General features: G+C 45.8%; 1 protein-coding gene across 7 annotated transcripts in view; it reads right to left on the bottom strand.

The window, feature by feature from the left end:
- Positions 1-24,958, bottom strand: part of LOC110518918 (protein dopey-1) — a 40,548-nt gene that overhangs the window by 14,446 nt on the left and 1,144 nt on the right. For 2 of the 7 annotated variants that reach the window (XM_036973902.1, XM_021596285.2), the window contains exons 2-21: positions 24,115-24,310; positions 23,727-23,908; positions 23,148-23,318; positions 22,761-22,950; positions 22,204-22,302; positions 21,806-21,905; positions 16,608-16,717; positions 15,690-15,804; positions 15,248-15,368; positions 15,030-15,149; positions 14,675-14,780; positions 14,189-14,218; positions 11,034-11,255; positions 8,780-9,275; positions 8,245-8,552; positions 7,710-7,862; positions 7,459-7,559; positions 2,943-3,217; positions 1,387-2,670; positions 324-1,227 (exon numbers count right to left, since the gene is read on the bottom strand). In XM_036973902.1, the coding sequence (XP_036829797.1) occupies positions 324-1,227; positions 1,387-2,670; positions 2,943-3,217; positions 7,459-7,559; positions 7,710-7,862; positions 8,245-8,552; positions 8,780-9,275; positions 11,034-11,255; positions 14,189-14,218; positions 14,675-14,780; positions 15,030-15,149; positions 15,248-15,368; positions 15,690-15,804; positions 16,608-16,717; positions 21,806-21,905; positions 22,204-22,302; positions 22,761-22,950; positions 23,148-23,318; positions 23,727-23,908; positions 24,115-24,252 (5,225 nt within the window). In that variant the 5' untranslated portion in view covers positions 24,253-24,310. The remainder of the gene's footprint in view (positions 1-323; positions 1,228-1,386; positions 2,671-2,942; positions 3,218-7,458; positions 7,560-7,709; positions 7,863-8,244; positions 8,553-8,779; positions 9,276-11,033; positions 11,256-14,188; positions 14,219-14,674; positions 14,781-15,029; positions 15,150-15,247; positions 15,369-15,689; positions 15,805-16,607; positions 16,718-21,805; positions 21,906-22,203; positions 22,303-22,760; positions 22,951-23,147; positions 23,319-23,726; positions 23,909-24,114; positions 24,311-24,958) is intronic. The other 5 variants (XM_021596311.2, XM_021596291.2, XM_021596298.2 and 2 more) reach the window with 5 other exon arrangements.

Below are 24,958 nucleotides of genomic sequence, written 5' to 3'. Positions count from 1 at the left end.
ATTAGCCCGGTCGTGACTTCAGGTAATTCATGAAACGGTTGGATGGAAACCTGGTTACTAACAATCTGCTTGTAATTGTCTTCACACCAGATCCTGGTACAACAATATTCCCACTTTTACATTTCAGTTATTTATCAGACACTTTCATCCAGAGTGACTTACAATCAGTGCATTCAACTTAAGTAGGTAGACCTAAAACACACACAAACCCTTCAATACAGCCACTAACCAGTACTGATGGATGGGTGGATATGGATGTCTCAGCACCATCTCAAAATGCCTAGCTCATATGGGCCTATAAGAAACTATCCTATAGCAGTTACCTGGTATCTGTGATGGCGGTCTCATAGCGGTACTGCTGAATGAGGTTATCCAGGTTCCTACAGAGCTGCAGTGTGACCGAGGCCACCACCCTGCGCAGTACCTTGCCCATATAGGGCAGCGTGGCCGTGATCAGGCCGATCCACTGCGGGTGCATCTTACACGCGTGGTGCTGGTGCAGCGCCCGGATCACCGCACACAAGAACATGCCCTGCGCCGTGATAGGCTGCCCGTGAAGGTACTGCAGCGACGTCATTGGCTGCTGTGGGTTCATGTGCTCCACCTCTCCTCCCAGCAGTTCGAAGCCCGACCCTGCCCCGCTCCCCGTCCCTAACGTTACACCACCTAATGTTCCACCCCCCGAGACGACCACGGGCCCCCCGTCACCGCCCTCCTCAGCGGGCACTAGGACCCTGTGCTCCAGCACCACCAGGCTCTGGAGAAGCCTCAGCAGCTGGGACTGAACGGCGCTGCAGCCATCCATTTGATCTTCTGAGAGGTTGATGACACTGTCCTCTGAGAGACCCTCCTCCTGGGAGGCCACGTTGACGGAGGCCACCCGTTGCTCGTGCCACTTCTGGGCCGAGAAGATGGAGGAGAGCAGGCAGTGGAGCACCACCTTCTGGACCTTACACTTGGACAGCACGTCGCTGATGAAGCTGGCGAAGCCTTTGGCTGAGCCGCCGGTCACCTTGGACAGCTCGCTGAAGAGGAGGGTGAGGACCTCCAAACTGGTCAGCTGCATGGCACGGTTGCCCGCCAGGTCGGTGGCAGCCGTGCCCACGTGGGCAGAGTAGTAGGAGCGCAGGAAGTAGAGGCAGAGGGAGATGATGATCTCTAGGAACATGGCGCTGCGGAACGAGTGGGAGTGGCTTTCCTGGGAGATGGGGCAGTAGAAGTCCTTACCTGGGAGGAGAAGGAGATTGAACACCACATTATTCTACATTCTAATAACAAGAAAACATCCGATTGTATGGTTTTTAGGGTAGCTCTTATCCAGCACCTCCGGAATACATTTTAATTGTTTAACTGTCCTTTATCTGTGTATTTATAAATATGACTTGCCCATGACGGAGACGCGGTGGCGTGCCAGCAGGTTTTGCAGCAGTGACAGCTGGGGTGTGTAGGTGTTGTTGATGCTGGTGGTGGAGATGGCGTCCACGAAGTCCGATGGCACCGCCCGCAGCATGCTGGCAATGGCCGAAAGGGCGTGCAGCGTGCGAGACGAGTCGTACAGCTGTAGGTAGAGTAGCACGTGCTGGTAGAGGGGGTGGATGTTGAACCGAGGCGGCGAGGCGGAAGCTCTACGCCCCACTCTCCCGTTGGGACCAATGTCCCCGCTCACGTCTCCGCCCCCACTGGGCGAGCCGGTTTCACTATCGATCTCGGACACCTCACCTTCTCCGCAGCTGTACCAGTTCTCCAGATCCAGGCTGTCTCCGAAGAAGATGCTGGGCGGCCGGAGCTTCTCGGCCTGCACAGCTTTCCTCTGTCTCTCCTCGTCCTTCCTCTTGCTCTTCTTCACCTTGGGCTTGGCGCCGGTGGACTTGTCTTGCAGACGCTCCATGATCTTCCCCTTGAGGCTGAGCTGGGTGCTGCTGTGGGAGCGCTTACGGGCCCGCTGGTCCACAACGTCCAAACGGAGGCTCTGCTCGTGAGGGGTGGCCGGGCCCGAGCTATCCGGTAGGGTCACGATGGAGGGGGACGAGCTGTGGCGAGTGATGACCTCGTGGTGCCTCTCCCCCTCCTCCCCTGTCTGGTCCGGTGGGGTGACATGGAAGAACCCCAGGGTGCCACCCGCTAACATCTCGAGGCGGTGAGAGGGGGCTTGGGGTTCTGAATCGAGCCGAAGACCGGTCGGCGTATCTGACGAGGAGCTATCGGAGTCCGTCTGCGCCCACGCTTCAGAGGGGGACGGCGTTTCAGGTGGCCCCTCCTCATCATCTCCCATACCCACCACCCTGTCTATCAACTCATTTAACACTGACAACACAGCCTCTTCTAGTGAACCCTCCTCATCAGGAACCATATTGTCTGACTCTATAAGGAAAGGGACTTGGTCGGAACCACATCCGTTCACTGTGCTGCAGGTGCTGTCTGGCTCCTCGAAGCTGCCATTGTCTATGGAGGAGGAGTGCGAGCTGCTGGACTCAGAGCCATGGTGGTGGGGTTCCCCCTGCTGGTCAGGAGGATGGCAGTCACCCCTCAGCACCAGGTTCTCACTGCTCAGGCTGAGCAGGGACAGGCTGTCACTCAGAGGGTTGACTGTCAGGCAGAAGGGCTCCATGTCGCCCAATGGCAGCCCTCGGAGCCCTGACTTCAGAGAGTCCCCTGGCATCTGGCCGAAGTCTGAGAGAAGAAGAGAAAAGGATGTGTCATACTGTTTATGCAAATTAATTAGGCCGTCGAAATGAACCGTGAACTAGATTCACTCCAAACCAATGTTCACCAAAATACACTGATCCTTTAGAGCTACAGGCTTTTCTTCCAGCCCAACATTAAACAATCATGAAATGAGTGTTGAATCTATTAGTGCTGGGCTGGAACAAAATCCTGCATCTCTTCACGGCCATGGCTGTCCTGTCCACCACCATTCTAACCCGTGTCTCCCCTCTACTCACTGTCACAGACTCCCGAGTCCCTCATGTAGATGGGTTCTGAGATGTCCTGTTCGGCCTGGGCGTTGTGGTTAGGGACCTCCTGGGCCCAGTGGCGCTGGGCCTGGACGCGCTGGATGGACACACGGTGGGTCTTGGGGTGCAGCAGCAGCAGCAGGAGGGGCTCCAGGACCCGGGCGATGTCGTGTCTCTGGAGCACCTGGTTGAGCCAGGCCCGGCCCACTGCGCTGGCCGACGCATCCCAGTAACTTAGACTGTCCAGCATGATGAACAGAGACCTGGGAGGGAGAGAGAGAGAGAAAAGAAGACAGAAGATATTCATTTGTAATCGCAAAGGGGTAGCGTGTCATATATATATATATATATATACACACATACAGTGCCTTGCGAAAGTATTCGGCCCCTTTGAACTTTGCGACCTTTTGCCACATTTCAGGCTTCAAACATAAAGATATAAAACTGTATTTTTTTGTGAAGAATCAACAACAAGTGGGACACAATCATGAAGTGGAACGACATTTATTGGATATTTCAAACTTTTTTAACAAATCAAAAACTGAAAAGTTGGGCGTGCAAAATTATTCAGCCCCCTTAAGTTAATACTTTGTAGCGCCACCTTTTGCTGCGATTACAGCTGTAAGTCGCTTGGGGTATGTCTCTATCAGTTTTGCACATTGAGAGACTGACATTTTTTCCCATTCCTCCTTGCAAAACAGCTCGAGCTCAGTGAGGTTGGATGGAGAGCATTTGTGAACAGCAGTTTTCAGTTCTTTCCACAGATTCTCGATTAGATTCAGGTCTGGACTTTGACTTGGCCATTCTAACACCTGAATATGTTTATTTTTGAACCATTCCATTGTAGATTTTGCTTTATGTTTTGAATCATTGTCTTGTTGGAAGACAAATCTCTGTCCCAGTCTCAGGTCTTTTGCAGACTCCATCAGGTTTTCTTCCAGAATGGTCCTGTATTTGGCTCCATCCATCTTCCCATCAATTTTAACCATCTTCCCTGTCCCTGCTGAAGAAAAGCAGGCCCAAACCATGATGCTGACACCACCATGTTTGACAGTGGGGATGGTGTGTTCAGCTGTGTTGCTTTTACGCCAAACATAACGTTTTGCATTGTTGCCAAAAAGTTCAATTTTGGTTTCATCTGACCAGAGCACCTTCTTCCACATGTTTGGTGTGTCTCCCAGGTGGCTTGTGGCAAACTTTAAACAACACTTTTTATGGATATCTTTAAGAAATGGCTTTCTTCTTGCCACTCTTCCATAAAGGCCAGATGTGTGCAATATACGACTGATTGTTGTCCTATGGACAGAGTCTCCCACCTCAGCTGTAGATCTCTGCAGTTCATCCAGAGTGATCATGGGCCTCTTGGCTGCATCTCTGATCAGTCTTCTCCTTGTATGAGCTGAAAGTTTAGAGGGACGGCCAGGTCTTGGTAGATTTGCAGTGGTCTGATACTCCTTCCATTTCAATATTATCGCTTGCACAGTGCTCCTTGGGATGTTTAAAGCTTGGGAAATCTTTTTGTATCCAAATCCGGCTTTAAACTTCTTCACAACAGTATCTCGGACCTGCCTGGTGTGTTCCTTGTTCTTCATGATGCTCTCTGCGCTTTTAACAGACCTCTGAGACTATCACAGTGCAGGTGCATTTATACGGAGACTTGATTACACACAGGTGGATTGTATTTATCATCATTAGTCATTTAGGTCAACATTGGATCATTCAGAGATCCTCACTGAACTTCTGGAGAGAGTTTGCTGCACTGAAAGTAAAGGGGCTGAATAATTTTGCACGCCCAATTTTTCAGTTTTTGATTTGTTAAAAAAGTTTGAAATATCCAATAAATGTCGTTCCACTTCATGATTGTGTCCCACTTGTTGTTGATTCTTCACAAAAAAATACAGTTTTATATCTTTATGTTTGAAGCCTGAAATGTGGCAAAAGGTTGCAAAGTTCAAGGGGGCCGAATACTTTCGCAAGGCACTGTATATAGTCATGACCGCAGTCAAAATCCACGTGACCGCTGAGTCACAATAATCTGCTCCTATTCCCAGCTTCTGTAGTTGATGTATTGGTAGTACCCAACTCGCTAACGGCCTGGTACTCAGCACTCTATTGTCCCTCTAATCCGACTGCCAAAAAAAATGACAGCAATAATCCCATCAAACATTTCAAGACTAAATTATAAGAATCTGAAAGTGGTGATGGCGGGAGTTCATTCATCTTCATCAATGGCGGTCAAATTATTTTGGGTGGCTGTTAGGGAGTATCATGCTTGTAAAACTCAGCATTAGGCTACAATGGTTGACCTCATTGTGATCAATCAATTCGAAGAAAGAAATTAAACAACAGGTTGAAACTGAGTGGGAAAACATGGTAGTCATGGATCTTCTTTCAAAGCCGCAATAAATTGACAGCGCTTTCTAAGCTGATGATTAATTCAAAGCATTTAAGACGTCACATGCGCATATTAGAGCTCATGCATATGTATAAGCCTATAAATCAAATCTTATTGGTCACATACACATGGTTGGCAGATGTTAATGCGAGTGCAGCGAAATGCTTGTGCTTCTAGTTCAGACAGTGCAGTAATATCTAACAAACTTATACACACAAGTGTAAAGGAATGAATAAGAATGTACATATATATGAACCCAAGCCCCCCAAAAAAGCCTAAATAAAAATCATTATTGTGCTGTTATAAAATACATATAGCTCTGCCTAAGGCTATCTTAAAGCTTATACATACACTGAGTGTACAAAACATTAAGGACACCTGCTTTTTCCATGACAGACTGACCAGGTAAATCCATGATCCCTTATTGATGTCACTTGTTAAATCCAGTTCAAATCAGTGTAGATGAAGGGGAGGGCACCGGTTAAAGAAGGAGTATTAAGACTCAAGGCAATAGAGCCATGGATTGTGTATGTGTGCTATTCAGAGGGTGAATGGGCAAGACACTGAGTTATCTAAACATCTTGTGTATCTAAATGCCCTTATGCGGTTGACCTCGGACAGTGACGTTTATATCTCACTCTAAAATACTGAGCAGCTGTTCTGTTCCTCTTGAAAGATAATAAAATATCTACTGCTGCACCGTACAGGCGCTGTACACCCCGGTCTCATCATTACCAACGCTCCAATCTCCTCCTGTCATCTGTCACTGGAAGGTCTATTCTCCTGACTGTCAGGCCATTACCCCTCTGACACTCCATCAACAAAAGATTTAAGTGCCTTCGAACGGCGTATGTTAGTAGGTGCCAGGCGCACTGGTTTGTGTCAAGAACTGCAACGCTGCTGGGGTTCACACACTCAACAGCTTCCAGTTCGGATTGAGAACAGTCCACCAGCCAAAGGACATCCAGACAACTGTGGGAAGCATTGGATTCAACTTGGGCCAGCATCCCTGTGGAACGCTTGACACTTGAGTCCCAATGAATTGAGGCTGTTCTGAGGGCAAAGTGGGGTGGGGGTTTACTAGCGATGTTCCCGAATAGATTTCACTTGGTTTTCGATGTTGTGGCTTAAGTGGGCTACTGTCCGTTACCAAATTAAGTACAGGGTAGCTTGCAAGGACAGGGTTGGAGTCTGGCATACGCTGGTTAATGCGTGGAGTGAAAGACATTCTTATAAGCCCACAAATTTGTACATGCAATCCCGCTGTAGCCTACAACTGGAGTAGCCTACCCGGCATGATCGAAAAGGGAACCATGGGAAAGCGCATCCTCCATATCCTATTAGAGTGCATACGGATGACTTAAATTTTTTCCCCTGTTCCTGCCTAGCTTATAATGGCACCATTGTAAGTCAAAAACAATCATTCACAGTTAAAGTTGCCAAATAACTATAAATCAACCGTACAGGACCTCCATGTACGCACTCGGCTCAATAATCGTTTGGGGAAAATGTCCTTTCTATTTTATTCCCGGCTAAGATCAAATATATTTGTATAACTCTAAAATAATATATTATAAAATAATGGTATGGGAATTATAAGCATATCTTGTCTGCTCAATGAACTAGTCTACAGCCTAGGCTGCCATTCTATTCTATGCTATTCAGTTCTTCTGAGACACATTCCATTCATATGTTTCTTCATGGATTTATTGTGATGGAGTATATTAATAATCCACCGAGCGTCAATCTAAGTAACCTCATTTAAAAAAAGACCCCTATCAAAATGGGTCAGATTATGGTAGAGACATGTTTTTAGCCTGGGCTGCATCTCAATCCATCCAATGTCGGTCATCCGCATCTGCGGTGGAAGGTGGCCGAGCTACAGTGGCGTTTGTCGGACCATGAGACATCCCGAAAATTGGTCCTCTCACAAAAACATCTGTAGCGTCCGAACGGTATGTGTGTGTGCGTGCGTGCGTGCGTGAGAGACAGAAAAAGAGTATGAGACATGTATCACATTAATATATTAGCAGCTGTTTTGTCCACCCTTGATAAAACAAGGGACAAAACCAAACTTTAGTGGCGAGTCAATAGAGAGGGAAGGCCTACCTGTCAAAGGTACGGTTGAAAGGGGAAGACTTGGTGATGTTCAAGTCTCTGGTCAGATGCCAAAGCACAGAGAACTTCACATGGGCCTCGAGACGGATTTTCTGAGAAAACACACAGAAGTCTTAGCTGACGTGTGTGGAATGCGTGTGTGTCGGAGCATATTCCTTCAGGCATACAGGACTCTTACAAGCATACCGTGAAGCTGTGTGTGTTCCTATGTGTCTGACTGCACATGTACTGGGCAGACCAACCTTGTCTCTGTGCATGAGCTGCTGGCTGATGACGTCCTCACAGGTGCTGGAGGAGGGCACCAGGTTGTGGAGCTGGTAGAAGAGCTCCACGCTGCGCTGGTGGTGCTGAGGGGCCCCCTCCCCCAACTGTCCCCACAGGATAAGGGCCACACTCTGGAGAGGTGAGGGGGAAGGAGGAGGGAGGTCGTGTTAGAGAGAGACCTAAAGCTTCCAAGATGTGTCATGGTGAGCAACGGAGAGATTTCTTAGGATAGGTTTATTACCATTTATCATGTTGAAAAATGTACTTAACATACATTTCTACCATTTATCATGCTGAAAAATGTATTTATCAACATACGTTTCTACCATTTATCATGCTGAAAAATGTATAAACATAAATTTTGACCATTTACCATGGTGAGCAATGACAAAGAGAAAGTTTCTTCCATTTATCATGCTGAGCTACATTCTGTGTCCTCTGTACTGAACCACCTCTAAGCATCTCAACCATATCAGATGCAAATAAGCCACAAATTTCCTCCCTGTGACTTACCTTGAAGAAGTCCGTCTTCTCTGCGATGTACTTCAGGATTCCCTGCGTGAGTGGTGGCCTGATCACCACAGCAACGCGGCCCTGGCTAGGGCTCATGGGCTGGGTGGAGTCGGGGTTGCCGCCGGCAATGCTGCCCTCGGCGGTGACCATGGCGACAGACTGGGTGAGGCCCACTAGGTCCATGACCAGGGAGATGGCCACGGCCTGGACGCTGAAGTCACTGGCCAGGCAGCAGGCGTCCATCAGAGTCTGCAGCCACATGGCAGGACACATCTGCTCGCTGTCTGCAGGAGAGAATAGAAACGATACTGTATTGAGAAAAGGGGAGAAGACATACAACAGTAAATAGCTGTAGTCCAGATGTGCTCATCTAACACAAAGAGAGACCATATGCTTAACTTATGGAGAAGGGTATGGGATTATCATATCAAACTGGAATGTAGTTAACTGCTTCTCCAGCCATAGTGAAAATCTGTTAATCTGCACAGAGCCGGTATTGTAACTAAAACGTAGTCAGACAGTCCGTCTGTCTTACCAGTCTGCTCCTTAGGCGGAGACGTTGACTTGAGGTTGCCCTCGGCGATGTAGACGGGGAAGCTGGAGCACTCCAGGAAGAGCTGGCAGGCAGCAGTAAAAGCCGCCAGACACTCCCTTTGCCCCGGGACCTCAACCACGTCACGCCCGTTGTGCTGGGCACCGCCCTCTGGTTCCGCTCGCACCACATCGCTCCTCTCGCCCCCAGCTCCCTCTACCATCCCCGGGGTGATGTAAAGGGTGACCAGGCGGGAGAGGAAGTGCTGGAAGTACTCCAGGCAGCACTGCATGACAGGCTTGTCCTGCGGCTTGTTCTGGGAGGCTGGGAGGGAGCTGCTGCAGCCCGTCTTGAGGCAAGGCTGAGTGGGTGCTGGTTCCTCAGAGGCCTGGTACTGGACAAAGTCTGTGAAGCCACTCTCGGAGGAGCGACTGCTGTTGGGGTTCTCCCCTGTCTCAAACACCTCGCCAGTGGGGAGCTCCAGAGTAGCGGGCAGGGGCTGGGGAGAGAGAGCAGTAAGAAGAGAGGAGAAAGGAGAAGAGAATCAAACACAGACAGTAACAATACATTTTAGGAGTGGAAACAAAAGGCGTCCATCTTAAATCTGGAAACCGAAAACAGTACCCCTGTTTTAGGATGGCCAGTGGGGACCAAAGTGCATCAGGTCAAGATAAGAGTGCAGGTCTCTCAGGAGACTAGGAGGGAGAGGATTTCTAAGCACTCACTGACAGACCCCCCCCTCCACCTTGGGCACCCACAGCAGACAGGGAAGTGCACAGCTGATGCCCCAAACTGAATGGACTCACTACACCCTACATGAAGCTCCCTCCCTGCATCATGCCAGCCAGCTTAGGACAGATCGACAGACAGCCCCAATCCCACATTGCCATGCCACAAGAAAGCCCCAGGGCATTCTCAGCATGCAGTGCAGCAGGCTGAGGCTACACATTCTGGCGCCAGGACTCAGATGGCAAACAACGTCCTGTAAATGTCCCCAGGAGGGTAGCTGGAAAACAGGAGGAAGGGAGAGAGGGGGGGGGGGTAGAGCAGAAGGGAGGGAAGGAAGCCTTCCACACCAATGGAGCAGACAGACCTAAGGGGAAACCATCGGGTAGGCTGATCCTCCTCGGAGAGAAAGAGAGGCTCAGCTGTTTGTTAGTTACCACTTGTGTGTGTCTCTATGTGCTCCCCTCGCCTGCACCTCTCCCAGGCCTCTACCTCCAGCCTAGGATTCTGTCAGCTTTTAGTCAAGCCTTACTGAGCACTGAAACACTACCAGACCGCCAGGTAACAGACAGGGGGGCGGAGAAATTAGACTGATCCCAGCTTCTAACACCTCTGTCTGGGGAGAGAGGGAGGGACAGTCCTCCAGCTACCCTCCAGTCCTGGAGCGGGGACCACCCAGCCAAATTGAGGGGGTAGAAGGGTGGGGGCCAGCTCAGGGACCAGGGGACACCATGAGGGCCTTGGATGGTTGTTTATGTTTTTGAGGGCGAGGGAAGCAGACCAAACTGCTGTCGTCTCTGCTAGGTCAACAACAGAGGAACCCTGCTCTGATGATTTTATTTGGCAGGAAGTGAAAGAAGTGACATTCGTGTACTATCAAAGGTAGTCAGTCATCAGCTTGGAACTGAAAGATGGACAAAGTTTTAATTTTCAAAGTGAGAATCAATGAACGTGGGTGTGTAGGGGGAAGTATGTTTGCTTTTGAACATAATTTGGTTCCATTTCATCTCCGCTGGACAAAGACAAAAGGCAAAAACGATTTAACCTTCGCATGGATTTCACATTCTGTTCAGAGATAAAAGGAAACGTTTTCTTTTATGATCAACCAAACACTCAGAGACAATACGCTAAAGCAAACTGTGTTAAGGCAGGGAAGAACTAGGGTTGACAACAGGATGCTTTCAGACTTGGCAGAGGTCATGATTGAAGCTCATTCATCACCACCAAAAGCTTTACGGGATCAAATGGAACTGGGTGAAATGCGTAAGTCAGGATAGACAGTTGGCTATGTCATTAAAAGGTAGCCAAAAGATTATCCTTATTACCAGGGAAATGTCTTCAGAAAATATTGATTCATCATAAATCTAAGCATCTATTTTACATACATTCTACATATGCATACAATGATAAAAAATAAAAAAAAACACAAATAAACAACAAAAGCTATAGAATATGCTCTGGCTGTAACAACCAAGGTTAATCTAACTCGTATAGGTGTACCGGGCTGGGGCACCATCTCAGTACTTCTTACCCGTTTCTCCTCCTTAGCAGAGGCTGTGGAGGCGAGGGGGCCCGTGGGCAGGGACAGGGGGGACACCAAGGGGGGCTGCACTTTGCTGAGGATCTTGGAGCAGAGGCGCAGGCAGTGGGTGAGCTCCCCAAGGCCCAGGGCCGGGAGGTGAGAGGTCAGGGCAGACACCATGCGCAGCAGCAGCTGGGGAAGGTGCTCTGTCTGGATCTCTATGTAGGTCTCCTGAAGGGAGGAGGAAGAGGAGGGTGAGAGGGCTCTGGAGAATAGGGGAGTCGCCACTCACCTGGTGACTGGAGATGGAAATTAGATGCCTAGATTCATCTGGTACAATGCATCACATTACTTGATTTGTGTTTAAAAGCTGTAAATAGTCCCTGTCAAATAAACGTCATAAAATAAATAGGCAGCATCAAGTATGCCTGAGAAAGCTCTTGTTGGAGATTGATGTAATTCAAATCCAATTCCGAATCTATATTAGATGATTATTATTATTAGTTATCGGCACAACGCTGTGGTTAGCCTCTCGATTCTTTAAAATAAGTCTACACATTAGAGAAATAATCTGTGGTTGTTTTGGACCCCAGTACCACGTCCAATGAGTGAAAGGGGGACACCTAGTCAGTTGTATAACAGAATGCAAAAAAAAAAACTCAAAATGTGTCTGAATACTTATGTCAATCAATGAGATATATTTCTGAATTTCATTTTCAATAAATTTGCAACACATTCTATGAACATGTTTTCACTTTGTCATTATGGGGTATTGTGTGTAAATGGGTGAGAGAAAAAAATCTATTTGATCCATTTTAAATTCAAGCTGTAAACAACAAAATGTGGAATAAGTCAAGGGGTATAAATACTTTCTGAAGGCATTGTATATCCTTCCATCAAGACAAAAAAATGGAGGCAAGGCAAAAAAAACTGGTACATTTCTTTCTTGTTGTTGTTTGCCTGCTGCATCTCGGGCTCTGTAGTCGTCACACTGTTTCTCTTTACAAGAATCCAACCGTTCTTACCTTTCTAACAGTACTAAGCAGGTGCTTGTAGGACTTTAAAGTTTTGAAACTTAAAATGTATAGCGCCTTCAGAAAGTATTCACACCCCTTTTCCCACATTTTGTTGTGTTACAGCCTGCATTGAGATTGTGTCACTGGCTAGGACGAGGGAGGTATTTTTGTTAATACAAATAAATGGAATATGGCTAAGCACCAGCAAAACCCAAGAGGAAAGCCTGGTGCAGTCTGCTTTTAGAAATGTTTACAAATTGGTTAAAAACGAAAAGCTGAAATATCTTGAGTCAATAAGTATTCAACCTACTTGTTATGGCAAGCGTAAAGAAATGTAGGCGTAAAAATATGCTTAACAAGTCACATAAGTTGACTGGACTCACTGTGCGCAATAAGTGTTTAACATGCTTTTTAAACGACTACCCCCATCTCTGTACAATTATCATACAATTATCTAAGGTCCCTCAGTCCAGCAGTGAATTTCATGCACAGATTCAACCACAAAGACCAGGGAGGCTTTCCAATGGTTTGCCCAGAAAATAAAAAAGTTGACATTCGAATATCCCTTTGAGAATGGTGTCAGTTATTCATTTTACACTCACTACAAAAGATACAGATGCTCTTTCCAAATCAGTTGCCAATGCCCAAAGATGATTTCAAAACAGTTACAGAGTTTAATGGCCGTGATAGGAGATAACTGAGTGCGGCTCTATAACACTAACATAAATCCAAAATACTAAAGCTTGTACAAAACATAAATATCCCAAAGCATGCATCCTGTTTTAAATAAGGCACTTGTCCTGAATACAAAAGCGTTATGTTGGGGCAAATCCAACCAAACCCATCAGCGAGTACCACTCTTCATACTTCCAAGTATGGTAGCGGCTGCATCATGTTATGGACTAGTGAGTTTTTTGGGGGATAAAAATTAGCAGAAGCCAGGCACAGGCAAAATCCTTGAGGAAAACCTGGTTCAGTCTGCTTTCCAACGGACACTGGAAGACAAATTCACCTTTCAGCAGGACGATAACCTAAAACACAAGGCCAAATCTACACTGGAGTTGCTGACCAAGATAACATTGAATGTTCCTGAGAGGCCTGAGAGTTTTGACTTAAATCTGCTAGAAGATCTATGGCAAGACTTGAAAATGGCAGTCTAGCAATGATCACCAACCAAGTTGACAGAGCTTGAAGAATTGTTAAAAGAATAAGGTGCAAATATTGTACAATCCAGGTGTGCAAAGCTCTTGGAGACTTACTCAGAAAGACTCACAGCTATAGACGCTGCCGAAGGTGATTCTAACAAGTATTGGCTCAGGGAATCTAATCAATATGTATTATTGTTTTATTTTCCATTAAACAAATATTAGGCTTTGACATGAGTATTTTGTGTTGACAGTTGACAAAAAATTACAACTAAATCAATTTTTTCATCTCATTTTGTAAAAATAATTTTTTGGGGAAAAAGTCAAGGGGTGGGAATACTTTCTGAAAGCATTGTATTTTATGAGGGTGGTACACAATATTACGCATTGTTTTAGTAAAAGCCATCAGAGGCCGTCAAAGTTTACGAGGTTAGACCCTTTGAAAAATACAACCCCAACTAAAATATTTAATCATGAGCAGGCTTCCTCAAATCATTGTCATCTTACATTGTACCTTTTCCTTGAATATTGTAATGGGCATTGTCTTTACAAACGACTTTAACAAAAGTAATGCTAAAAGAAGAAAGAACAATGGGCAAATGAAGAATAAACACACGTGAAATGTTCAAAAAGCCATAGGCTACTTAAAATATGTGAGCAATGGGAGCATATTATTCTGTGCATGCAGGACAATGACACACCAGGCTGAAATTTCATTTTCACAACATCCCCCACCAAACTATGAATATATATATATAGTATATTCCCAAGAAAAAAATCCCAATTCAATTGGTCTAGGTAGAAATTCCACCATATTCCCAATAATACAGGCCTATTTCACTCACTCTGGAGTACAATAACCATACTCAAAACAAGAAAAATAACAGAAATTCAAATTTGGCTTTAGGAATATTGCTGGGACGTTGCTAAAATGTTATCCAAGCCATAGTAAACCAGGCAGGCGGGATGAAGGGTGAAGAAGCAGGAGACAGCCGTACTTTACCTGGCAGATTACCCTCATGCTTCTAGTAGGCTTCAAGGAGAGAGAGAGCAGATAGATTGAACAGACAGGAGCAAGCAGAGCATAGGCCAGAGGACACTTTGTGTGCCGAACATACCCACGCACAGAAACATCTGCACGCACGCACGCACACCTGCGCACGGCCGCAAGCAATCACACACAGACACGCACAGTAGTACAGGTGTCAGGGGCTTTCCAACCTAGTCTGAATGGAAATGAAGAGAAGCATTCTCTCTACTAGAAGATGCAATTACACAGAAGACAGGCAGGTCTACAACCTGTTAATGCATTGCACGCACGCACACACACACACAATAAGGGATTGCCATGAGCACTCACATTCAGAAACAGACCTATAATTAGTAAACATTCTATTGTATGAGTGCTGATATTTCAATGGCTGTTGTTCTGTTTTGAGAGACTATAGTATGATTGAGAAAGGAAGGCGGGGTGAGAAGTGTGTCTCACCAAGGACACAATGTCCAGTAGGAAGTCCACCAGCTGACAGAACTCCACCAATGAGAGCCCTGAGGAATCCGTGCTCCCAGCATTCCCTGGTCCATTTTCTGCCTTCCTGCAAGATGGACAGAGTGACCCATTTACGTCAAACTCAGCTCTCCCATTTACAAACACAAAACAGGATGGTGTTCATCCCGCAGAAAAAAAGAAAAAAGGGTAAAACATGTCCAATAAGAAATGCTTAAATGTATTGTCTGTTGCGAAACATTTTGCTATGGTGTGGCCTAATGGACACCGAGTCGGGTTCTATCTCGCAATCTTACCATGTCAGCATACACACATGGAGCAGCACATGCACACAGACCTGCAGCAGTCCTCCAACCAGCGAGCGATGTAGTCCCACATGTAGTATGGCTCAAAAGAGTTGAAGAGGAGATTGGCCGTTTTGATAAGCTCTGCAGTTTTCTTGTTCTCTCGCAGTTTGCTGAGGGAAACGATCAATGCGACCCTTAGCTTACAATGGTTATTAAAGCTTTGGATTTTTTTACACACACACACAAACACACACACACACACACACACCTGCTGAGATGAGCATGGTCCTTGCTGAACGGGTGGTGGTTCTGCAGGTCCAGCTCTGCTCGGCACTGTGTGTGTAATGTCCTGAACACCTCGATCAGAACGTCCTCCAGGATGGCTGGTCCTGGAACACACAGGATTACAAATCAGTCACTGATCATGTCCATTTACAAATGTATCTGGAACAGTCACAGGGAAAGAGGGTCATTAGGCACCAAATGGAAGGAAATGGACTGAAACGGGGAGTGACTACCTGGATTTGTGCAATAAGTGCTAATTTTAGTTGTCCTCTGTGAAATGTTTTGCTATGATGTTCCCTACTGAACACAGCCCAGTAGTGATATGTGGGTCACGATGACCAAAATGTTGTGTGTGTTCTATTCAGTGTGTAACAGTGACATGAATGATATGAGCTGCATTGATCTGATGTAGTAAGATACCGTACCGAGTTCAGGTTTGTCCAGCAGGCTGATGAGAATGCGGAAAGGCTTGAGGTCATGCATCAGGACGCTCTCCTCCTCCCCGCCTCGTGCCTTCCCTTGCAGGATCCCCACCATTGCCTGCGCACACACGGTCAAAACTTCTGGATCAAACAGCATTAAAAAAAAAACGGAACGACCAAAGCAACTCCCGAGACAGACTGCAGAACATGGACTCAGCTGGTTAGCGATCTAGTTTCTGGTTGGGATTACATTTTTGGGTTAGGGCCGGAGGACATTTTCCACAGCAAGTCTTCTTTTTGTCCTTCAGTGTGTGTGTGTTTCACACGCCTCGTCTAACACAAAAGCGGATGGGGCCCAAGGAACAGGCAGTAGCCCCATTTCCCAGCGGGGGGAGACCCAACAAGTGTCCATGAACAGATGGCAGATGAACAAATTAAAGCCCTGGTCTGTCTGTCCCAACCCCTGGAGTAACAGGACACATCACATGCCATCATAAGGGCCAATGCTGTTGGAGCGTAATACTTAATTACAAGGGGGAATAGTGTGTGAGTGTGTGATCGTGGCCCAGGCATGGAGCAGAGTTTGGGAGAGCTTCAAAGGGAAGGCCCCTGGGATTAGGAGGGGTGTGGAAGTAGGGGGCTACAGGCATTACAGACAAACCCCTAAGGGTGTGTGTGTGTGTGTGTAGGTGGGGGTGGGGGGGGGGGGGGGGGGGGGGGGGGGGGGTAGTTTAGAGATTGAAAGGGGGCACAGAGGGGGGGCAGTAGGGGTCTGAATTTCACCTGCTGAAAAATGTAAGGCATTTACCTTGTTCCCTTTCAGAAGACCCACTCAAACTTTGAGGTCTTTGAAAATAATAATTTATGCAAATAACTGTGTGACTGTGTAGGTGGGTGGGTTTGTGTGCGTTCAAGGCGTACCTGGACCAGCATGTCTTTGGAGTAGGTATTGAAATAGTGGGTAGCGTGGTCCTCAGGGTTGCTCTGTCGAGAGCTGCGAGGGCCTGTCCTCACACCATTGTTGTCAAAGCCTAGGAGTACAGTACACACACACACACACACCACACACACACACACACACACAAGATGACAAAAGACAAGGGAGAAGAGGGTGGGGTGAGATTGAGTTACCAGTCATTCAGCAAACAATCAAGCTTTTTCTGAGTGTAAAAACATGAGCCCTGCTCAGCCAAGTAGACACTTACCAGCATTTTTTTAAAATCCACAGCGAGTAAGAGGCAAATAAGACAAAACAAAGTAGGGAAATAAGCACTGGGATATATGACAACAAGACATGTTACTGCACAAGACATATGGCCAGATGATCATTCCAACAGGTAAAGTCCAACAGCTCAACAATACGAAGTTGTACAGAACGCATGCAGTGGTATGTATGTGTGCATGTGCTTGTTTGTGCATGTGTACCAGGGTTCCCATTATGAAAATGTGGCGCCGGACTTTTGACCGGCAGCACTTTAATTTACCGGAAATATACTGGACCAATATGCATTGGGTGCGTGACCTGATTAGGGCTTCCACCCACGGTGATCAGAATGACATAAATCACATTTAGATTATGGTATTTCATATTCACCCCAGACTTGACTACCCTTGACCAGCACAAAAACATCCTTTTAGCATTGAATAGCCCCCGCGATATGCAACTTTTCAGGGAGGTCAGGAACCAATATACTCAGTCAGTTAGGAAAGCTAAGGCTAGCTTTTTCAAACATAAATTTGCTTCCTGTAGCACTAATTCAAAAGGTTTTTGGACACTAAAGTCCATGGAGAATAAGAGCACCTCCTCCCAGCTGCCCACTGCACTGAGGATAGGAAACACTGTCACCACCGATAAATCTACGATAATCGATAACTGCAATAAGCATTTTTCCACGGCTGGCCATACTTTCCACCTGGCTACCCCTACCCTGGCCAACATCTCAGAACCCCCTGCAGCAATCTGCAGCAAACCCCCCCCCCCCCCCCCCCCCCCCCCCCGCTTCTTCTTCACCGAAATCCAGACAGCTGATGTTCTGAAAGATCGGCAAAATCTGGATCCCTACTAATCAGCTGGGCTAGACAATCTGGACCCTCTCTTTCTAAAATGATCTGCCGAAATTGTTTCTATTACTAGCCTATTCAACCTCTCTTTCGTATCGTCTGAGATCCCCAAAGATTGGAAAGCTGCAGCGCTCATCCCCCTCTTCAAAGGGGGAGACACTCTAGACCCAAACTGTTATAGACCTATATCTTTCCTGCCCTGCCTTTCTAAAAATCCAAGTTAATAAACAGATCACCGACCATTTCGAATCCCACCGTACCTTCTCCACTATGTGTCAACGGAATTTCATAATTCCTATATGTGTTCATTAATTAAAATCACTGTCTGTTTCTAAGAATTTGTAAGATTCTTATTTGCATAAAATTAGATAATAGTATTTATTCTCGGAGCGCGCTGCCATAGAACCAAGAACAACAGTTTATATACAAAATATGACATCATTGGTTATAGAATGAATCTCCTCCTCTCGACCAAGACAAAGCAGGTTCAAAAGTTTATTCCAACCCACTAGCGCACAATCCTGACACACACACTATATCAAGATTAACTTCTGAAGTCTCACCATTATCTACCATTACTTAGCAGACAGTTCCGGATACGGAAAACCTGGAGAGGCTCTCGCTGTCTTATTTAACCGCCACAGAGTTATAGCTGAGTGGGTTCAGACATAGGTTTATGATCCCCTTTGCTTTCTTCAAACACACCACACATACCTCTCCAACTAAGTTGGAATGGTGTTTATTATATTTAATTACTCCTTGTTCATGCTACATAATCTCTTCCTTATGAATTAACATTATTAATCAGATATTGTAAAACAGGGTAGAGTTTAATTAGTTAGAGTTCTATTTTTTTTTTTTGTAACTTTATTTAACTAAGCAAGTCAAATAAATAAATTCTTATTTTCAATGACGGCCTAGGAACAGTGGGTTAACTGCCTGTTCAGGGGCAGAACCACAGATACCTTGTCAGCTTGGGGATTTGAACTTGCAACCTTTCGGTTACTAGTCCATCGCTCTAACCACTAGGCTACCCTGCCGCCCCATTATTTAAATATAGATATTGTTTAGTCATTATTCATAAAATTCCTATCAATATGCAATCTGGTTATCAAGCTGGTCATGGGTGCACCTCAGCCACGCTCACGGTCCTAAACGATATCATAACCGCCATCGATAAAAGACAGTGCTGTGAAGCTGTCTTCATTGACCTGGCCAAGGCTTTCGACTCTGTCAATCACCGCATTGTTTCGGCAGAATCAATAGCCTTGGCTCCTCAAATGACTGCCTCACCTGGTTCACCAACTACTTTTCAGATAGATTTCAGTGTGTCAAATTGGAGGTCCTGTTGTCTGGACCTCAAGCAGTCTCCTATGGGGGTGCCACAGGGTTCAATTCTCGGGCCGACTCTTTTCTCTGTATATATCAATGATGACGCTATTGCTGTTGGTGATTCTCTGATCCACCTCTACGCAGACGACACCATTCTGTATACATCTGGCCCTTCTTTGGACACTGTGCTAACAAACCTCCAAAAAGGCTTCAACGCTATACAACACTCCTTCAGTGGCCTCCAACTGCTTTTAAATGCTAGTAAAACTAAGTGCATGCTCTTCAACCGATTGCTGCCTGCACCCTCCTGCCCAACTAGCATCACTACTCTGGACGGTTCTGACCTAGAATATGTGGACAACTACAAATACCTAGGTGTCGGGTTAGACTGTAAATTCTCCTTCCAGACTCACATTAAGCATCTCCAATCCAAAATTAAATTTAGAATTGGCTTCCTATTTCGGAACAAAGCATCCTTCACTCACGCCGCCAAACATACTCTTGAAAAGCTGACTATCCTACCGATCCTTGACTTCGGCGATGTCATCTACAAAATAGCCTCCAACACTCTACTCAGCAAACTGTATGTAGTCTATCATAGTACCATCCGCTTTGTCATCAAAGCCCCAAGTACTACCCACCACTGCGACCTGTATGCTCTAGTCGGCTGGCCCTCACCACATATGCGTCGCCAAACCCACTGCTTCCAGGCCATCTATAAGTCTTTGCTAGGTAAAGCCCCGCCTTATCTCAACTCACAGGTCACCATAGCAACACCCACCCGTAGCACGTGCTCCAGCAGGTATATTGCACTGATCACCCCCAAAGCCAAAACTTACTTTGGCCGACTTTCCTTCCAGTTCTCTGCTGCCAATGACTGGAACGAATTTCAAAAATTACTGAAGCTGGAGTCTTATATCTCCCTCTCTAACTTTAAGGATCATCTGTCAGAGCAGCTTACCGATCACTGTACCTCTCACACAGCTAATCTGTAAATAGCACACCCAACTACCTCATCCCCATATTATTACTTGCACATCATCATCTGCACATCTATCACTCCAGTATTAATGCTAAATTGTCATTATTTTCACCTCTAGTGCCTATTTATTGCCTACCTCCCTACTCTTCTATTGCCTACCTCCCACACTGTACATAGATTTTTCTACTATTTATTTCTATTGTGTTATTGACCGTACGTTTGTTTGTGTAACTCTGTGTTTTTGTCGCACTGCTTTGCTTTATCTTGGCCAGGTCGCAGTTGTAAATGAGAACTTGTTCTCAACTGGCCTACCTGGTTAAATTAAAGGTGAAATAGATGCATTAAAAAAATCAAAAAGAACATGCAAGACGAAGATGCAACAACGTTCTTACCAAATTCTGATGTGCACTTTGAAGATGTTAGAATAACTGTCCATATTTACTTTTCCTCAGCCAACAAGGCGAGCGAGTGACAAACAGCCCAAATCACTAGCCTATGTCAATCTACTACCCCCCCATAGTAGAAAAGTTGACCTATTCTATTGGTCATCTTGTCGTTCTGTGCGAGAAAGAAATAACCTATTCCCAACAGACGCTGGGACTGTTGTGGGACGATAGAGCCTAAATTCATACAACCAGTAGACCTAGGCTACATTTAAAAAATAAATAAGTTAAAAAGCAAAGATTCCGATGCAACAGATCAGAATGTTGAGCTTCAAATGTTGATCAACTATTATTTCTTCACATTATAAGCGCAGCAATGCGCACAAGGCAGCGGGTTAGGCGTGAATGTTCGTTACATTACGCAATTAGTGGGAAAACACAGTGGTCGAAAGCTCAACGCACATTCTAGTGGTTTCATGTGACAGGGAGAGGGGAGATCTAATATGCAGCCTGTAGCATGGGTTGCTAATATGACTAGGATTGCGCCTTTGGCTACTGGACAACAAAAGAAAGTTGAAAATACCTGCTCTTTCCGTGACAGACTAACCAGGTGAATCCAGGTGAAGGCTATGATTCCTTATTGATGTCACTTGTTAAATCCACTTCAATCAGTGTAGATGAAGGGGAGGAGACAGGTTAAAGAAGGATTGTTAAGCCTTGAGACACAGATTGTGTGTGTGCCATTCAGAGGGTGAATGGGCAAGACAAAAGACTGAAGTGCCTTTGAACAAGGTATGATGGTAGGTGCCAGGTGTACCGGTTTGTGTCAAGGACTGGAACGATGCTGGGTTTTTCCACACTCAACAGTTTCCTGTGAGTATCAAGAATGGTCCACCAGCCAAACGACATCCAGCCAACTTGACACAACGCATTGCAAATTGGTGTGACACACTGATGAAGCCTGCCTTCCATTGTCTATGCCTTTGCTGTTTGAGATGATGTAGCAGCAGCTATCGCACTATCTGACAGATTCTCCACTGAAAGGCTCTGTGTCTAGATGCTGTACGAATGTGACAAATAATATACTGTACACGCGCCAATTTAATTCCACTAAATTATGTCAATTAACTTAAAGACCGATAAACATGACCAGTAAAATGTATTTACATAGACTGGTATTTCCATCAATGAATAGGCTAAAAAGCATTATTTCACAATGGGAATTTTTTTTTTCTTCTCTTCTCCTGGACAATTGGCCGGCGTCAATTTTATTCATCGGATTTTCAAAAAAATGTGTCTGCCAACAGCCGGAAATTACCGGCTAACGGAAACCCTAGCATGTACATGAATGTGTCTTTTACCCAGCAGCCAGGCGTATAGTCTGCGGTTGAGTGACATGTCCCTCCTCAGAACCACGTGCAGCGCTGCAGAGAGGATCCGAATCATGTCTGGACGGGTGGCCTGGAACAGCAACACACACAACAAAAATAAGGAAATAATAGGAGATTTCAGATGAGTTCTGACTTAGAAGAAAGGATGCCGTAATTTGGGCTGTTTGGGCTCTGAGGCACATTGTGCTTCGATGATTGAATAGAGAGGTGAACGGCCAAACAAGCATCCTCTGAGTCACTGCATGCTCTCTCTCCCTCTAACTAGATGTCAGATAGCCTCATCATCAAGAATGGCCAGTTCCCAAAAGTGCTGTGACTGCGGTCTTGTGTGCTGAGCAGTGCTGACAGTTGAGCATATCTGTCCTTACCTGACTCATGTGAAATGGGAAGCAGAAGAGGATCAGGTCCAGGGTGCTCCTCTGGACCAGAACACTGGAGTCCTGCACCGATATGCTGACTGCCTCCACCTGCAGGGAGCGACACAACACACAGGGTTAAATCAAGCCCCATTTACATCTATCTATCTAGCAAATACATTTGTGATGCATATGTAGAATTTCAGAACAACCAGACTTGGTTGACTCATATTGCATTTTCTGCTTGTTCTTCAGGAAAAAATTAGGGCCCAAAGTTTTTTCAGTTTGATTTTTTTTTTTTATTAGGAAAAACTCTTGGCCCTACTCAATACAAGTTCACGTGACTTAATTTCTCAGTCTGCATCATGAATACACTACTAATGATTTCTAAATGTTCCCCAAACACAGGCACTTCAAGCTCTACTTGGTGTGTGTGTGTGTGTGTGTGTGTGTGTGTGTGTGTGTGTGTGTGTGTGTGTGTGTGTGTGTGTGTGTGTGTGTTTTTCTTGGGGGGTTGGGATAAAGGAAAAAGATAAGGGTCTCTGAAAACGATTATTCTTTTCGTGTACCATGAGCTCGATGTCACTGCCCATGACGTAGAGCTGGTCCTCCATGGAGAGTTTGCGGTTGAGGTGTAGCAGAACAAAGGTGACCCCGGGCAGACGCACGGCGGGGCTGGTCAGGATGCTGCCCCAGAGGGCGCTGTAGAAGGCCGACTGCTCCACCGCCACAGCCACCTTCTCCAGCAACGTGTTGGTCCTGGAGAGGATTGCATCAAATTGAAATCAATTCATTTGGGTTGCATACATTGACAAGACAATTGAATCCCAGATGATTGAATTGTTACTAAGGCTGATTCTGACTGAATATATATATTTGTATTTTTTCTCTCGTAATTAGCAATTCACTTCATTCAATGACATCCATTTCTCTTTCTCCAGCCCTCCATCTCTTACCTATCATAGTATTCAGAGCCCTCCTCCAGGCCTGGTAGTACCCCAGTCAGGAGCCCCTGCAGGCCAGGTTTGAGGGTCTTTCCCAGGGGCAGGTAGTAGGTCTCATACAGGCCCAACAGCACTGGCTTCACAGACATAGCAGCATTGGAGAGTAGAGGGAACAGCCCAGAGCTGAAACAGAAAGCAGGGTAGAGGTTTTAGGCGGTGGGGTAATAGAGTAAAGGGGAAATTATAGGGTTGATAGGTCAACTGAAGAAAAATAACTATTGAACAAAATCCACATGCATTAATTTTATTATCTTACTAGTTCAAAGGAGATGGATTAAGGGTAAGGCCCTGCAATAGACTAGCGTTCTGTTCAGGGGGTGTACTTGTACATCAAGCTGCCTCACGCTATAGAAACAGGAGCAACAGGCTTCTGCCCTATGGACCATTCTGGCTTGGACAAGGCTTATTTACTTACTTTACTAGTTCAAATTCAGTTTATGACATGTTCGCCAGTTACAATAAAGCTACTGTACTTCTCTACTACTACTACTGTCCTAAACAAGTGTTGACATCCTGTAGCCTAGTCAGTACCTGTAGAGGAAGAGGTCTTTGGCCAGCCTCTTGGGCCCAATGATCTTGAAGATGATCTCGTAGGTCTCCAGGGCCTTGCGGTGCACCCCGCTGGGCAGAGCTGGGTGGAGGCATTGAGCCAGACGCTTGCCTATCGTCAGCTTCTTGGGCACCACCTGGTACTTAGCATTGCTTTGCAATACCTGAGAAACAGATTCAAACATCAGACGTGGGGTACCAGATCAATCCATATCTTTCCACAATAGCTGGCGGTAAAAATATATGCATTTAGTGCATTAGAGACTATGCAGATCCGGTTTTAATTGCGGATGTGGTCATTGTGTATCCATTCCAAACCAAAATGTACATATGTGAAATATCCAAACAGGTAAATGTTTGTGGTCGTTACCTTGTTGAGTTTGCCCAGTGCAGAGATGAGGTCTGCCCATTCGCTGGAGTACTCAAAGTTCTTGAGGGCCTTGTCCACCGCCGCCACATAATTCCTGTACTTGGAGTCACTGAGCAGCTCCACTTCCTCTGCATTCATCCTCCTGGGTGGTTATTCAGCTACTTGCCAACACCAGGCTCACATACACACATCACACCTGGAGTGAATGGGTAAGAGAGGGGGGGGGGGGGGGGGTATCGTTACTCTGAGTCATAGTGAGTGGATTAATCAGAACTTTACGTATGGAAGCATTAGTCTCAAACTACGTGTCCTTAATGTGCAGGCCAGCGCCAGTCAATCTGTCAGAATGAGAGTTACAGAGGAGAAGCACATGGGTTGATGATGGTGCACAGATGGAGCTGTTTATTGACCAGTCATGTACAAATGACAAATGTTAATTAGGAGCAAAGTCTGACAGATTACAAGAATTTGATAAGGTTAATGTTGGTATGTGAAGATAGTGCTAAATCATTGGTGTCTTCCTCCAGACATGTCTTAGTGAAACAGATGCCTTGGGGATGGGAGAGGTAGATAGATGTGCTTCAACAGACATTATAGAAGTCAAGTGAACAAAGAGATGTACATGAGAGGGTTGGGTTCCAACTACAATAAAATCACATTTTATTTGTCACACGCTTCGTAGACAACAGGTGTAGACTAACAATGAAATGCTTACTTATGGGTCCATTTCCAACAGAGCAGAGTTAAAGATTAAAAATAATAAAGAAAGTGGCACAGTGAACAGCAAATAAAATAAAACAAAGTAAAAATAACATGCCTATATATAGGGAGTGCCAGTACAATG

The sequence above is a fragment of the Oncorhynchus mykiss genome, chromosome 3, assembly GCF_013265735.2.
Source record: "Oncorhynchus mykiss isolate Arlee chromosome 3, USDA_OmykA_1.1, whole genome shotgun sequence".
Lineage (NCBI taxonomy): Eukaryota > Metazoa > Chordata > Actinopteri > Salmoniformes > Salmonidae > Oncorhynchus > Oncorhynchus mykiss.
Note: the sequence above shows the minus strand (reverse complement) of the source record. Positions and strands in the feature narration are given on the sequence as shown.